Consider the following 17,478-nt stretch of genomic DNA (forward strand, 5'->3'; position numbering starts at 1 on the left):
TTCCCTAATAATAAGTAGTTATAGAAACTATAAACAAAATGTTGGTTCATGTGAAAAAACATTAACTTAATCAGATTCTGGCGTCAGTCTGCAGAATCTAAGAGCAGGTGATCTTGTCTAAAGTTGCCCCAGAAAACACACAGAGAGAGTTTTACTTTGGTTTTCCTTTTTGCTCCTGCACAACCTTCTGAGATATTTCATTGATGCTAGTGTTGTGTCATATGGATGGATGGTAGAGATGTTAATGACTTACAAACATTCACGTCATCAGACGGTTTTATAATTGCAGTGTTGGTCTGATGAGGTTCAAAATACTTTTTACAATTTGGGTTTAATTACCTTGAATGACGCACTTTGGCTGACACAAGCTGTTCAAGCTGGTTTGGTTTCCCAGTTGTTATTGCCAACTGGATTTTGACTTTATGCTTTTTAACAGACAAAACTGTATGCATTTTAACATTGCAGTAAATCATGCATTGTAGCTGAAATAATAAAGGCAAGTTGGTGTGAAATGGGTTCATCAATTTGCTAAGGAACTGAATTGTAAACATAACAGTAAACAGGACCTTTACTGTAGTTATAATTATTTTATAGATATTGCTATGATAAGTCTGTACAGTAGAAAGAGTGTGCTCATTCAGTGAGAAGTGTGTCTCTCAGCAACCTGAGCTTTGGGGCCAGTGTGTGAATTGGTGGTTTTTGAGCTGCTCTTTGTTTTTTTTCATGCTGGCATTTTACCCAACGTCTTTGAGAGGAAGTGAGTTTTGTTTGTGGCAAGTTTCATTCAACAGACTTCCTGTTTTTGCTAAAAAGTCTCCCAGAGACATTTTTCAGCACGATGACCCTGAGAAAAAGCTGCTGTCTGAACACAGAGTACTGAAGCCAGTGTTTGTGTTCAAGCTGTTTAAAAGCACATGCACATAAGCACATGCACATTTTTACAAGTGCTGTTCCTCAATTTGTGAATAATGCATTTTTCTCTGACAATGTGTGTACATGAGCGTGTGTTGTACATGGTCGTGAGTGTGTGAGCAGAGGGAGCATGTTGGTGGTGACTCATGTTACACTGACGACAAACGCGCCCGGCCTTCTGTGTGTTTATGGCAACCATTAAGCACATACATGTTCCCATTGCATGCATGTTTGAATGTTTTTCAATCTGTTTCAGTGTGCTTTCTTTGTGTCCTTGTGTGTGTACACGCTTTGTGTCCTCAGTACTGATACACACTAAACTGGGATTGATGGGCAGCATCTACAGTAGCTCTACACTGTGTTGCTGGGTCACTGGTTGCCCCTTCCCCCCCCACAGCACGACCACAAACAAAGGCCACACCTTCACCGTCACACACAGCAGGAACCATCGAGTTAAAGTAGAGGGCGGAACCATAACTTGTTTGGCCCATTTCCTTGACACAGACTTTACTCTGTGTGGCTAGTAGCACCTGTGGTTGTTGGTTTTATTAATTTAATTAACCTTTTGAAAAACACTAAGTCCTTTCTGCCACTTTCAATTGTGGAAAATCAATACCTACTGGGTTTTGACCAAAATCGATGAATTTGAAATGTCAAAGGCAAAGTCTTCTTGAGCATTCATGATGTAAGTGCCTCTCTATACCAATGATACTTTTGTTAAGGGATAGTGGATAGTAGATGCTAATTATCAATATTTCATTCAACATCTCTTTTCTGTAAATTGTGGTTGTTCAACACTAATCTTATTATTTTAGTACACTTCCTAAATCCTCTCCGTTATACCAAAGGCTGACATTTTATTCAAAGAATATCATATTAATTGCCAAGTTTCTTGAGAAAGAAAGGTTGTGTCATAGTTGTTGTCAAAGCAGATACAAGTTTTTTATGTCGTGAGTAAGTGAGAGCAACAGTAATGACCTGAACACAGGCCAAACTGTTTTGTGTTTCTTTAAGTGAGCAACGTTTGGGTTTCAAGGTAGCATTCAAAAGATGCTGCAGTGTGTGAAATGTAATTGTGTCATAATCTTGCAATTTGTGTGTGTGTGTGTGTGTGTGTGTGTGTGTGTGTGTGTGTGTGTGTGTGTGTGTGTGTGTGTGTGTGGGGAACAATAACACAACAGACCCCCAAAATAGGACCCCGAGCTTGTAATAGTTCCCCAGCACCGCCAGCCTGGCTGCCCATAACACGTGATTATGACATGTGTTTCTCGTTTGTTGTATACACACACAAAGACACACACACCCTGCAATAGTCACTCGTCCCAAAATCCATATTGATTGTTCCACCAGAGAATCGACTTTGAGGTCATGTTTCCAAATGAATGTAGGTGTTTTACTAGCAGTGGAAATAGGCTTTTGCCAGTTGTGCCTTGTGAGCAGAGTGTTTCTGTAAAGGCCAGTGTGTCTTTGTTTTACTCCTGTATGTGGATTTAATGTAGTTTCCTGGCACAGACTGACCTCTGCTGGATAGTCAGTCCATCTTCAGGAGACTGAATCAGCAGCACTCTGACTTTTTATATTGGCTCAACATTATCTGATGTTTGAGATAAAGCAGTTTACATAGGTGTGAACTCAGTGTGTGGGTGCTTGGTTAACGCTATCTAAACAAATAAAGATTGGCGTCAAAAAACAACCAAATGATGAGACACCACCCCTCTGAAGTGACATGGCCTGTTCTACTGCAGGTTGTGTGTTTTTTGGGAGGCGCCGGAGAAGCAGCATGACTTGAACCCTGCAGCAAGATATAAATATTATTAACAACTAAGAAACAACCACAAGTCACATTGCCATAAATCAGACAGTATTAGACCAGTGCACGAACAATCAGCACAAACCATAGAATAGCCAGATTCAGTTTGATCATTTCTGTTAACACTTTATTATTAATGTGAATCTGATAATCTCCTCCTGTAATCAGCTGAAACATTAACTATAGACTTCATGGTTGGAAGTCATTGGCACAATCCCAATGTCCACACTCAAAGACTTACAAGTCCGGGACGCTTTATGGTTACCACCCTTTAGAATTGTCAAGTGCATGGGGGCATGTTAAACCCTTTATGCACACTTTCCACAAATTCACATTTCTCCAGATTTTGCCCAAGAGAATTGGCCACAATTCAAAGCTTGGGGAGTTTATAACAAGCACATACAATTGAGAATGCAAAGATAGCTGTGTTACATTCACAGCTAGTTAATTCAACAATCATTTCTGTTTGCTTTATGATGCTGTTTTGAGCAAGCGATTTGATTATTTACCAATTACCATCTTACGTTAAATCCTCAGGTTTCAGGGCTTAAGGCCTTAGGGGAGACTTTGACATTAAGCCCCTACACATATCATCGTGTTATCTTCAATATGTCTCCACTAGATGGTGCACGTCTTTTTCTGCTTGGATTTTTACACATTCACTGAAATACAATACTACTGAACCTGTGAAGTGAGTTTTGCCAGGGCTTAAAGAAAGCCACCATCTGTCCAGTGTCTTCCAGGATACATTATTGTCTTTAATAGCTTTGAAACATGTATAGATTCACTGTAATCAAGAAAGACTGTAGACTTAGCATATATCACATTTTCACTAACAAGAAACTCTGAGTGTTATTAAAAACTTCTCCATTGTCCTGAAAAAGGGTCAAAGGCAGTGCTATCTGTCAAGTTTTATTGGTGATACAGTAAGATAAGCGAGGTTATAATGTGAATATGTTGTTAATTAGTCAGGGGAAATAAATAAAAAGTCTTACAGAGGGCATAGTCTTTCAGAAGGATGTGTGAACTTATCTGCCTACACTCAGAGCTTCCTGTTTTCAAAAAGAAGGTCTGTTATGCCTTTATGCCTGAAGTTTTTTGCCTCACTGCATTGTTTACGCTCACTGAAAAACTGCGACAGAATGCTTACTTTATCAGCACTGAATCTGTCTGTAAAGTTGTGCAATGCCGTATCTAAAGCATACAAACACTTATGCTAACCAGCCCTGGGCTGTCAAATAGTGAGCATCTCTTTAAAGTGAATTAATGAAAAACAAAATTTTCCTGTCAGTGTCTCTGCAGCTGTGAACTTTCATTAATCATAAGAAGACTGAGATTTAAATAAAAGGTTTATATCATGTTGGTACTGTTTTTCTAGTACACACTCACAAACATCACCGTGAACGCACATGGAAGACACTCCCCCCTGGCGGCTTATTCTCATTACAGACGTTATGTTGTCATAGGAGCCAGCAGCCAGCTGGACTGCAGAAGTCATTTGGCCGGAGGATTTGGTTACACAGCGGCCTCACAAACACCTCATTCTCAGCAAACCTCCACCCCGGCATCTGTTTTCAGCTCCAACATGTTCCTCCAGCACATTGCATAACGAGGGAAGAGAGCACTTGTGGGAGGGGTGCAAACATGGTAAATCCCTAAATGTCATATTGGAACTTACTGGATGAAATAAATAATAGTGAAAAAAAACGTTTTTCAAGAGATTATTGTCAGTCCGTGCCTTTTCTGTCTGTCTGTGTTCAGTCCTCTGAATAATTTAGCCATTATTCCATTGCGTGATTTTAAACTCAAGTCAGCACTTGATCCAGGAAAGTTTACAAGAAGCAATTCTGAAAGTGAGACTTGCATAAATCACATTTACATAGTGGAAGTGATGAGAAGGCATTTACTTCTGTAAGGATCTCCCAAAGTCAAAGTGTATTAGTATCAACTCTGAAAAACAGTACCTTTGAGTAATAATTTAGTTAGTAAAAAGTCACTTCATGTGATATTGTAGGGGCCCTGCTGATTCTGTCCTGGGTGTAGAAGAAGGACCGCTCTTTATTCCTGCAATATGCTTGGACAGAATAGAAGCCTAAATCTGTTTTGTGAATTTGCTGCAGGATTATTTCTAGTTCTGGATGCTTTGGTAGATGATTTCTGCTGGCTTCATTCAATTGTGACTGACAGCATGTTAAATGTGAGGTAGTTTAGGTGAGGGTTCAGCATCTTTGAGGCCAACAAATTGTGGATTTCCCCTCTTTATGTTAAGAGAAACTGGCTTCCCATTAAGTGAGTATGTTCAAGTGACTCAGGACTTTGTTCATGAGAGAGGTTAATGCATCGCGTTGACTATTATTATTGACTGTCCGAGCTAACTCGCAAAAATGTGACTTGAGTCAGACAGACCTGTTCCAGAGAAAGTGAGTTATGGGTCAGTGTGAATGAGGACAGTCACACAAAACATAGCTCAGGATGAAAGTTTATTAAACCGACAAGTATGGGAAGCCAATGAGCCCCTCCCATTAGATATTTTGATATAGCTTTACTAGCCAGCTGGTGTTTGTAAACTCCTTTTCAAACAGCAGTCTGTGTTTATGGATATCACTCCATTCATAACTTTTATGTTCAAATGTATTGAATGCAGACATTTAAACAGATCTGTATAAAAAGAACATGTTAATTTCTATTTACAATACACCTTATAACTTTACGGTACAGATTAAAGGTAATTGTTTTATGTGTTGTGAAGTAATCAACATTATTTATATAGGTTCATATTTGTTTACCATCTGTCTGAAACAAGAGCCCTGATATAGCTCTACTCTGATTGGTTAGCAGGCCGATTTGTCAACTTCTTAGAGATGTCCCGCCCCTCAACCTATCACGTACAGTGTGTTTGAGCGCTAGCCAATAGAAGCGTGAGTGTTAAGTTGGGTTGTCACTATGTTACAGAAGTAAACAAAGGAGTCAAAATGAGGCGAGGGAGGCTGTGGCTCAGTGGGATGGTGCGCTTATCTTCGGATCCGAGAGCAAGTTCGAGTCCCACTGCAGTCAGCATGTCGATGTGTCCCTGGGCAACGCACTTGCCCCAAATTGCTCCTGTGGGGTTTGCCCACAGTAATGAATGTAAGTAAGTCGCTTTGGGTAAAAGAGTGACTTGTAACGTAATGTAATGTAATGAGGCGTTTCAGGCAGGGGGGGGAGTGTGTGGGAGAGAAACTCCCTCTGGAGGAAACGTTCAAGCCTTTACAAACCACACATACATACATTCTTACTCTTATTTCTGAATGATTAAAAAAAAGATAACCAATTTATTTTTCAACCACGTGCAGGCACATTGAACAGCGTTCACTCACACATTTTATGACTGCTTTTATGAACACCAGCTGGCAATATAAATCGTTTTTATATTTGAATAAACTCAATTGGCTTTCTGAACACTCTGACGTCAGAAAGGTGTGTGCGGGTGGAGAGGTTTTCCAAAACACGTCAACCATCTGACAATCAGTTTTGATTTTGAAGTCAGCTTGATTCAATTTTAGCTACGGAGTGAGCTTTCTTTCTCCCCACAAATTCAGGCAAACATTTGCTTGATTGCCACATTTCTGAACAAGTAGGCCATCAGTATAGTCCATGATTTGGCACCTTAACCTCACTGAGTGTGAAAATTAAATAACCCTAGCCCACAGCTGGTACCATCTGACAGCACCCTGCTGGTATAAAGACCAGCCAAAAGCAAACAGCAGCTGCAGTAGTATGCATATTAAATAAAAAAAGGCAAAGGCTGATTGCCAAAATGTTTTAATATAATAAAAATAATGAAGTTGAGATTCATAAAATCAGCTACAAGCTACTTAACAGAGATACACCCCTTTTTTTAAAATCTCGATTGGATCAAGAGTTCAGGCAGCAGCTTTCAGTTTGAAAGCACAGCTGTGAGTAAAACATCTGATTCTGCCTCCACATCCTCACCACGTCAGTTCCTTTAAACGTCTGATATGTTTAAGCCCCCAGGCCTCCAACTGCTCTTTTATGTGCCTGCCAACACGTCCAACGCGGCCCACTGCCCTGTTTCTAAAAAGACAAATATTTGTCTGCGATGTCGTCAGCAGAGAGACGGTCGGGATGTGAGATCATCAGGATGATGGGGTCCAGTCCAAGTCCATCTCTCTCTGACTGCTGAAGCCGAGTGTAAAACTGCTGCTGTAAATGAACTGTTTATGGTGCAGTTTTAGGAACAAAAAGACGTATATAAAACCATAGGAATGCATGTATTACTTTGAATATGATTTGATATGAGACTGAAGCAGCATTATAGTTTTATACGTGTGCATAATTGTGTGTGAATTATCCAATTCTCACTTTCTCACCTTCTCGTAGAGCTTCCTTGTTCAGAGGTCTCTGAAACACACAAACAAACACACACACACACACACACACACACACACACACACACACACACACACACACACACACACACACACACACACATACATTAAAACATGCACACTGCAAAAATTCCTTTTACACGCTTTCATACATCTGATGCAATTACTACGACCCCACCCCCCTGCTTCTCTCACACTCACACGCACACATACTGCACATTCACTCACACACAGTTCATGTCTTTTTTTAAAGCTTCGAAGTCCATGTGCTCCAGCAGACACACAGAGAGAGCCATAGAGAAACACAGAGAGAGAGAGAGAGAGAGAGGGAGGAGTGTATCCCCTAAGAAGAGAGAGAGTTCAACGCTCAACTCCTCAATGTGGATTTGAAACCAACAGCTTTGGCTCTGTGCGTTGAGCTCTCCAAACCGCATGAAGCAGGGAAAGGAAATGACTCTTTAAAGCCCACTCTGCTTTGATCCCCCTTCCTTCTTTTCACACTGGACTTGTTTCTGGACTGAGGCATGCTGCTGAAACACACTGAGGACGGCTTTCCTCCGTCTGTCTGCGCCTCAATGGAAACCTGGTGTGGTGTGGAGTTAGAGGAGAGAGCGCACAAGAGCCGAGGAGTAGAGGAGCGCCCAGAGGAGGGAGAGGAGGAGGATTAGAGGAGAACAAAGCAGAAGGGAGACTCTAACAGGCAGGAACATGAGTTTGCCGACTAACTGTGTGTATCTGGCCCCCTCGGTCCAGGATCGCTACTTCAAAGTGAGGAATGGGAACATCTGCGGATCTCCGTGCGCTGTCAACCGGCCCATCGACATTGTGCAGAAACGCAGGCGGTAGGCCAGATGTGGTTTTTAATCCAGATGTTGTAGTTGCACAACTCTACACACACTGCTTTCTAATCTTTTTTCAAACAAGGTTTTGCAATTTTCCAGCTGACAAACACTTCCATTTGTTATGAGAAAGTCACTTTAACTTTAATATTAAGGTTTCTTATTTCTTGTTTGCTTATTTTTTTATAAATGTCCCTTTATGAATGTGAGGTGCTCATGATGTACCGACAGCTTATTATTACTATATTGTTGGCTAATCATTTATACGTCATATTTATGAGTAGTATTTTTTATAAAGCTTCTAAAGGTTTTTGATTGCGTTAGGGCTTTTCAGTACTTCAAATATTACCTAGAGTAAGAATTTAATCATTTTCTTTATTCCAAATAAATATTTGTACTTCTAACAGCCAAATCAGTTTAATCTAGGATGTCAGAATAACCAGGACAAAGGAGTCAAGCTCAAACTTAGGTAATATGACCAGAGTTCAACTTTATGAATGTAATGGTGATTCAGACGGACTGATGTGGTTGAGGAAGACCTGTGTGTGTGTGTGTGTGTGTGTGTGTGTGTGTGTGTGTGTGTGTGTGTGTGTGTGTGTGTGTGTGTGCGTGTGCGTGCGTGCGTGCGCGCTCGCGTGCGTGCGTGTTTCTTTGGAGTTTTGACAGTTTTTCTATATCATTATATCATCAATGACTGCATAATTTGATGCAAAACACATTGATATATGTATTCTCTTGTTACACCGACAGTCAGATACATCTTAAAATACTTGTATTTATTTTGTTTAATTGTATCTGTATATACAGTCAAATGTTGAGGGTCAAAGATAAGGGTTAAGTATACATTATATATAATAAAACAAATCAAATGTAATGAATGTCAAATTCAAGTTGTAGATGTTTAAATAAACTAAATATCATTGTTTGAAGGATATTTTTGAACATATTATCACAAACAAACAATCAACAAGAGATGGTTGTTATTTTACAATTATTTTACCAATTAAAAAACACATTTTTAAAGTGTTACCGCTCCTACATATATCACTGTCTTTTTTTGTATGGCTTTTCTATTTTTTAAAGCATATGTTGTCATACTAATAATACTAATACGTTTATTTAGACCTTTGACCTTGCACCTTTCACAGAAATACAAAGTGCTTCACAAGAAAGAACAAAAGTAAAAATGAAGACCACAGAAACATGAATACAATAACAACCTGAGGCAGAAATGTAAGGTTAACATAAAAACATAAGTTATGTAGTTTACCGAGCACTCATGCCCTATTCAACGACACGATACACAAACATATGTATTCTTATGAGTGTACCTGAAGTGGGCGGCTGCCTTAAGGGTCACAAAAGGAAATGTGACTAATTTTGCAGCCGGCCTTTCATAAAGTCATGACGACATGAGCCTGGGCGGGGAGGGGGATCAAAGTGTCTTTATAATGTCAACTTACCAATAAAAAACCTTCAAAGGGAAAATGCTAATGAACGCCAAGTTGCACATATTTATGGGCCTGATGGATCAACCACATGTGTGTAATAACACAGCGGAGAGAAGTAGAGTGCACTTTATAATCATCCCAATCCTTTAAATCCTTAGTTTCCATTAATTCCCTCAGGAAACACGCTGCGTTCTTCGTCATCGCTTTACCTCGTAGGGTTAGAGGTTTTACAGTTAGTTTTGGCACACACTGATTTATGTGTGTCAGTGCAGACACTTTGCTTCTGTTTTTAGAGTTATGATGGTGTTGGAGGCATCGGTCAGCTCCTCTCTACTTACTGTCTGATATAGCTATCTCTTCTAAGCTCAGTTATCTCATAGTGCCATATTCTGTCTTGTCTTTTCACTTCAGCTGTGATGATAGGACTGACGTCAGACTCTGACTTACTCATCATGTTTTACCTCCCGGCACGGATGTCAGCCCATAATGTCAAATACACTTTGACTCATGCAGTCAGAAGGGGAGCCAACAGCTCATCAATCTCACATTAATAATAACAATGACAATGTTCATCTAATCCAAAGCTTCTCAGCGCTGTGAGATCAAAGCAACAGCCTCAATGTGAGTGCTATGGTATCTTCAAAACAATCTACAACATAAATACAATATATTTACACATAATATAAACATAAAGAAATACATTTTTCAAATTACAAGACACCTGTCATCTAGTTTTTGCCAGTTCTTTGCTTTAGATGGATTGCCCTTGTTAAAATCAGCGGGGAACTTACGAATAAAATTACATTTTTGACTCCATTAATAGCCCTTCTATTTTGTGTTTGAAGTCTTGGATTCGTTTAGTACAAAACATGAGAGCTCTGATGTGATATTTCTTGAACATGCTAGCAGACAGGATGTAGTTGCTGAGGTCAGAGGCGTTTTGCTCCTTGGGTGTTGGTGACAGTCAGGATGAAATGCCTCGTATATGTGAAGCCTTGTGCTCTGCTACTTGTGAAACGACATCAAACACACATAGTCCTTCCAGTGAATCAGGGTCTCACCAGCTTGTGTTCAAATATTTAAGGGACTGAACCAGTTTGTTTTTCTAGCAGGTTCTGCTTGTGAACAGCAATGCCTTGACATGTAGTTGCAAGAGGTCGATTAATTTGTAATTTCAGGGTCAAGTTTATGTAATTTCTTATATTAAAGCTGTTGATCGCAGATATTTCGTGGTGATATTTAATATCTTCATATGTTGTATCGGTCAGATTCTCAAGTTGTCACAATTGTTTCTGTTGTTAAATCGAGGATTCGAGCAAGTTCTGCAAAGTCTTTCTTTCCCCACGAGGTTTAATGTTTTGTTGTCAAGAAGAAAAGGAATCTGAGACAGTATGAAATACACAGGATTATCATAAAGTAAAGCTACTCCTTTAGTAAAAGGAAGGCTCAGGGAACAGCTTTGATTGTGCATTGGAGGCCTGTGTTTTGGCCGCTGTGAAATGTGTGACTGCAGCTCTTAGTTTATTTGTGTCAAATTTTAACCAGTGACAAATATGCAGAAAAATCTCCAATTTTCTTAAGTTAGGCATAACTTAACTATACAGAGCTGTTTACGGCAGCTGCTTTGCAAAAACACCTGATTAGTACTCTGAACACGAACAATGTTGATGTAATGCAGCTGCAGGAAGAGAAAAAGCACTATATTGAAACAGCAAATATTTAAGCATTACAATAAATGTTTAAAACTGTAGCTGACGACTGCTGTCAACCACTCATTGCTCTTTTTATTAGATATGCATGGAAGCTGTTGTCAAAATAACATTCTCACAGCCTCAAACCACAAAAACATCTACATCCTGTCGATGAAATTAGTGATTTGGGAATTTTTAAGTAAGAATAACTCTCCACAACTAAAGACTCTCTATGTAAACTTTACAACAAATAAAACGATGGGATACATTCATAAATGCACAATTAATTTACCATAATATGAGCAAAGGTGAATAACAAAATATTAAGAAGATGTTCAATCCTTCTGCGGCTGTGATCAGACAGACATATCCATCTTAGAAACCTTCAGACCAGTGACTGGAAGATATTCAATATTTAATGTAGCTGTATTGATAAGTCGACTAATTGATTAAGCGTTAAACGTAGAAATAGACGTATAAATACATAATTATTTGTCATTGAATTTTTTTTACTCAGTAATCATTAGCTGCAGCCTGAATAATGAAATCGGCCAACATTTGAGTCAAGTTTCAGTCAAACTTGTGAAGTCTCCACGCAGGTACAATCTGACTCTCTGTTCTGTCCCTCCAGAATTGACCTCTGACTTTTGGTGGTGTCACAGCAGGTTGTCGTGCCCTGGGGGCCTCAGCCCATGTCAACACACGTGATGTGACGCACAGCTCACTCTGCAGGAGGTCAAAGGTCACACGAGCGGCCAGCATGATGCTACATAATGTAAACGAAGAGTCACGTTACCTCTGGCTCACGGAGAGTACGAGTCATGTACAGTATGAGGAGCAGCTGACAGTATCAGTGGCCTCATTATTCGCCTGCAGCTGGTCAGGCTCACCTGTACTGACGGGGCTGATGGATTCCCCCTCTCCCAACACCATCTGTTTATTCCTGTACTTGTCACAGGAATCTATTGCCTCGTGTATCCCATAACTGGATCTAATTACCACCCTGACGCTGCACAACTCCACTGATACAGCAGAGCAACCAATCTCCAGAGCATTATATAATCTGATTTAAAAAGTCTTTATGAAATAAATTAGGTTAAGCTTTATCCTCAGATTTAAGTTTTTCCTCTCAGCTCTTGGATGTTGTGTGTAAATAAGACGCTGACTAATAGAGTATGTAATACTGTAGACGCAATATTTTCTTCATTTAATGCCAAGAGGTGGAGAAGTGGAAAAGCCTGAAGAAGTCAAGACTCCTTGTTTATTTGTACCGGTAGTTCAATTCGATTTTAAAATGGATTGATTTCACTTTATTATTAGAATTTTTTATTTACATAATGTGTCCTTCGTCCCAAGAGATACAATGTTTCGTATAAAAACAAAGCACAGCATTTAAAAAAAAACTATCAAACCCTAATACAAACATGTATCAGACACAGTGGCGAGCCCCTTTCCCTCGAAAAAAAAGAAGAGTTATTACGTCACAGCGTATATACTTCAGCGGAATATCAAAATAACGGCCCGGGGTGCAAAACGCATCAATGATAGCGACCCTCTACCACACAAAACAACACCATTTATATAAACACCTATCATGACAGGGCAACCACAGCCAAGTCACAATTACAAATGAATTAAGTCGGCACAGCGGCCCACATTGAAATGACTTTGATGATCAAATCACTTAAACACAAAGTCCATCCTCCTGTCCTTTTGGATGAAGGGTCATGCAGCTGATCCTTTGCCAATCCAGTTTATCATTGGACAATCAACAACTCAATCTTGAAAATGACTCGGTTAATAATTTCGCAACAATGTCATCACTATCACTGTCATGAGCCATCATGAACGAGCTTATGCTAATCATAAATCTATCGATCATAAATCTATCGATTAGATTTATGATTAGAAAATTATAAAAGTAGGGTAGACATGTGGATTTTTTCCGGCTGAACAAAACGTGCATTTATCTAACAGGTTCGTTCCACAGACCTTATTTCGAGCTGTTTTCCAAAACTCTATGGAGAAATCCCAATGCTTTTGTGTCGAGGGAACCCGAGCGCAGCTTACTTCCGGGTTTTAGGACGCGTCACTGCACCACTTTATAGAGAGGCGAAGTCCCGCCCTTTTACTTCCTCCCCATGGGACCTTATTTCGGAAAAATTATGTATTGAAATCAATGGGGAGAGAAAGATTATCTTTCAATCCCGTTTGAATTGTGCCATGAATTACACATATGATGTTTGTCAATCTTAAAAAATCCTTTCCTTGTCAAAAAAGTCACAGTTTCTCGTAAAACTGTTGAAATATAAGACTATGAAAAATACGCAACTAGGAAGACTACAAATTCCAGAGAGTACGATTTTATTTTGTATTTGCGAAGATTTCCTCTTCGGAAAGTGGCGCTGTACTGATAGTGGTGATTTTATTTTGTAATTCTTAGCGTGCACTTCCTGTCCTGAGAGTGGAGGTGTCCTCAGAGTGGAGGTGTCCTCAGAGTGGAGGTGTCAGGTGTCCTGAGACTGGCGCCTGTAGGCAGGCTCCCATATTTTACCATGACATGAAATTGCTCAGAGAATAGGCTAAGGGAATTGAGAGTAGGCTGAGTAAAACTCAATTTATGTGTATTTACCTTACTACCAACTTTACCAGATTTTGTGGTATAGTTCCAGCTTAGGTGTTGTTTACACTTGTGCGTGCTATAAAAAACATATTTTCTTCTTTTCCCCTCTGCTCCACTTTCGAAAAGACCTGCTGTATGCGGAGCAGCGATAACAAGGAGAAGCACCCCCGCTGACAGCAGTGTTCAGAGCAGACAGAAGGCCTGCTGTTATGTTACACACTGAAACATCCAATACATGAGATGGACTAAAAGTCACATAAAGTCAAGTCTTTGGGAAATAGAATGCAGATGGCATCCAGAAACGTTACACACATTACACAATACATTAACATCTACTATGGTAAACAGTACACACACACACACACACACACACACACACACACACACACACACACACACACACACACACACACACACAACGTTCTGATCTATTCATGAGTCTGGTCCTGCACAGGCTGGCAAGATCAGTGCTGACTGGACTAAAATGCTGCTGATGCCTGCTGCTCACCTCACCTGACAAACACACACACACACAAACACACACAAAAAAACACACCCACACACACAAACAGAGTATCTCGGGGGAACCCATTGAAATTGATTAGACCTGCAGCTATTTTTCTTGAGATGTCAATCTAACCCTGAATGATGCACATGGCTCCTCGGGACCACCCCGCCTCCTCAAAACACACACACACACACACACACACACACACACACACACACACACACACACACACACACACACACACACACACACACACACACACACACACACACATACTTCTTATAAGGGGATGATTATATCCGCTGCTATGGTGACTTTCACTATGGGAACTTTGTCCTCTGACGTGCCTCCTCTTGAAAACGGAGGCTATATGTAGATGCTAACTAATGATGGTTCTCAGGGTGACAGGCCTCATTGCGTGAGACAACTTGTCCCATTGAGACTTTGGAGACTGTTTACATCTATTGGTGTGTGTGTGCGTGTGTGCGTGTGTGCGTGCGTGCGTGCGTGTGTTGCTCTGGCTGCCTGTGTGTTCATGGGACAAGAAGGGAACAACAACATCCTTTAATTAGACCGGTCCAGGTCAGGTGACTGGGAAACCTGCTCTACAGTACCTTTCCATTAACACCTCTGTGCATGTGTGTGTGTGTGTGTGTGTATGTGTGTGTACGTGTGTGTACGTGTGTGTGTGTGTGTATGTGTGTGTGTGTGTGTGTATGTGTGTGTGAGAGTGTGTGTGTCTGTGTGTCTGTCTGTCTGTCTGTCTGTCTGTGTNCTATCAAGGTGTTTGACAAAAAGCCATATTCATACCACCACTGTACCATCCTTGAAAAACACAATTTCTTGAGTTTTGACCATTTTAAGTCTTTTAGGGGAATTCATCCACAAAAAACACACTGGACGCTGCACTAGGTCAGAGGAGAGGAGACTGTGAAGTCCACCATAGATGGACAACTTTTGGACAAAATGTCTCTCCATTAAAGGCAGCTCTTTGTGGAATAGCCTCCCAACTGAGATACAGGATTGTCCCACTCTCAATAGCTTTAAAGGACAACTTAAAGAATGGTTGAGCAACAAACAGACGTGTAATCACCGCTAACTTCACTTTAATACAGGGGTATCTCCTCTTGCACTTTATGTAGCACTTTTATCTTCTCCTGCACTTTATATATCGTAGCTGCTACATTGTACTGCCTTGTGGCTTCTATGCTGCTCATGCTCTTTCTGCATATCATGTATTTCTGTTTGCCATGTATATAAATGTCATGTTCTTAAATGTCGAATGCGACGGGACTACGGATGTAGATTAGCTCAAAGCTAAAATCCGGCTCATTTACACTTGTCAGCATTATTTTGTTTTAAAGTGTTCATCAATGTGCACTGTCCCGGTTCAAATAAACGATTAAATTAAAATGAAACTACTAAAGAATATAAAGAAATGACAAAACTTAAAATGTAGCAAAGAGTTGCACAGCTACACTGGTTGCATGCATACTAAAGTCACACGTATATATCAGACACACTACAACTTCTACAATGTTCAGTATGTGAAGATAATGATGTACCTATTACAGTATCTGATATGGATCAGGGCGTTTCACGTTCAGCCTCCTCCTCTTTGCTTTCTTTCTTCTTTCTCTCTTGTGGCAGTAATCAACACAGATGTCTGCAGTTTTCAAAGGCAGGAGTCCTTCCTCTGCCTTTAGGTCAAAGGTCACACAGGAAAATAATAACACAGCAGCTGGCTTTACTTGGTGCAACCTTTTCCTCCCCTTGGCTATATTTAGAGGGACATGAGCTGCTCTGAGATCAGATGTTGATGTTGGACTCAGAGTGTGTGCTCTGTTTGGACAGCGACCCACAGGCCGGTCAGGTGCATGGAAAGTGCAACTGGCTCTCCATGGAGGTTTGTTTCACGCCACTGTGACTGTACTCAACACTGGAACTAGTTTTCTTAACGGATGTTTATTATTTCCTGATCTTTGTATGTCATTAAATGTTCACCATCCCTCTCTAAAGTAGAACTGCAGCAAAAAAATGTTTTGGGTTAAATCAAATGATATTAGAAATCTATCTGTTACTGATCAGAATTGTCTAGAAGTTATCTATTACATCTTGAGGCCTTTATGTATTTAGGAATACTTTCTAGATGTCTGCTGTGGCTTACAGTTCCTCTTCATGTTGTTGCTGTTCTTTTTCTTTATAGCGCTTTGGTACTGAGATTGCCTAGTCTTTGTTTATCCAGGGATACACTCATACATTGTATTGCCACATATTCAACCACTTGCCTGCATGTTTTGTCCAGCCAATCAGCTGACACTAAAACATAGTGAGGCCAATGGTTGTCTTACTTCACTTTTTTGTTGTTGTTGTTGTTAGAGATATTCAAGATGATTTATAGGGGGTGTTGTGTACTTGTCCATAGACGGTGTATAAGTAGCTGTCGGTTGGCGCACCCCAAGTTTGGTGACACATAGGAATTAGCACACAGAAACAACTATGTACTGAAGAGGGCAGCAGCAAAACTTATTTTCAACAATACATTTTCGTCAGACAGTCCTTTCCAAAGGGCAACTGAAGCCATGTTCTATGCTCTCTTTAAAGCCCCCATACTTCATTGATAGAAAACATAATTGTACCTCGTAGAACAAGGGTCTTCTGGACCAAGTCTGGTGTCTCTAAACAGAGTGTTGCTACCTGCCTCAGTTTAAAAAAACGGATTTTTGGATTTTATAATAACAATTTTAGCAATTTTCAGCAAGAGGAAGTAATTCAGCACAAGGACATTATGTGGAATTGAAAAAGGTTAAATGTACATCTCCTTCAATGAAGAGGAATGTGGTTAACTTTGAAAATGATAGCATGGACACTGGACATCATTGACTGTATGGTTTGATGAGGGCTGTCCAATTTATCCTCATCTCATTCTGTGTGCTGTCGTGACACACACACACACACACACACACACACACACACACACACACACACACACACACACGCACACACACACACACACACACACACACACACACACACACACACACACACACACACACACACACACACACATACACACAGTGTACAAACCAGACACTGAAACAGTGGAAGGAAAGATCTGTTTGGCAGGGGGGTGCATGCGGGGGAAGCGCGTTGTTTTTCTGCTGCTTTCAGATCAAATGTACAATGGGTTTGAGGTGTAAAGCAAACAAACCCTCTTCACTCCCTTAGGTCTCTCACTCCCAAACACCCCCCCCCC

General features: G+C 40.3%; 1 protein-coding gene across 3 annotated transcripts in view; it reads left to right on the forward strand.

The window, feature by feature from the left end:
- Positions 1–17,478, forward strand: part of LOC104946909 (cAMP-specific 3',5'-cyclic phosphodiesterase 4D-like) — an 86,377-nt gene that overhangs the window by 42,856 nt on the left and 26,043 nt on the right. The window contains exon 1 of one of the 3 annotated variants that reach the window (XM_010772814.1): positions 7,428–7,952. The exons of the other annotated variants lie outside the window; for them this stretch is intronic. Coding sequence (XP_010771116.1) covers positions 7,819–7,952 — 134 coding nt within the window. The 5' untranslated portion in view covers positions 7,428–7,818. Of the gene's footprint in view, positions 1–7,427; positions 7,953–17,478 lie in introns of those variants that run through there. 3 annotated transcript variants of the gene reach the window in all.

Source organism: Notothenia coriiceps, unplaced genomic scaffold (assembly GCF_000735185.1).
Source record: "Notothenia coriiceps isolate Sejong01 unplaced genomic scaffold, NC01 NC01_scaffold00011632, whole genome shotgun sequence".
Classification (NCBI taxonomy): Eukaryota; Metazoa; Chordata; class Actinopteri; order Perciformes; family Nototheniidae; genus Notothenia; species Notothenia coriiceps.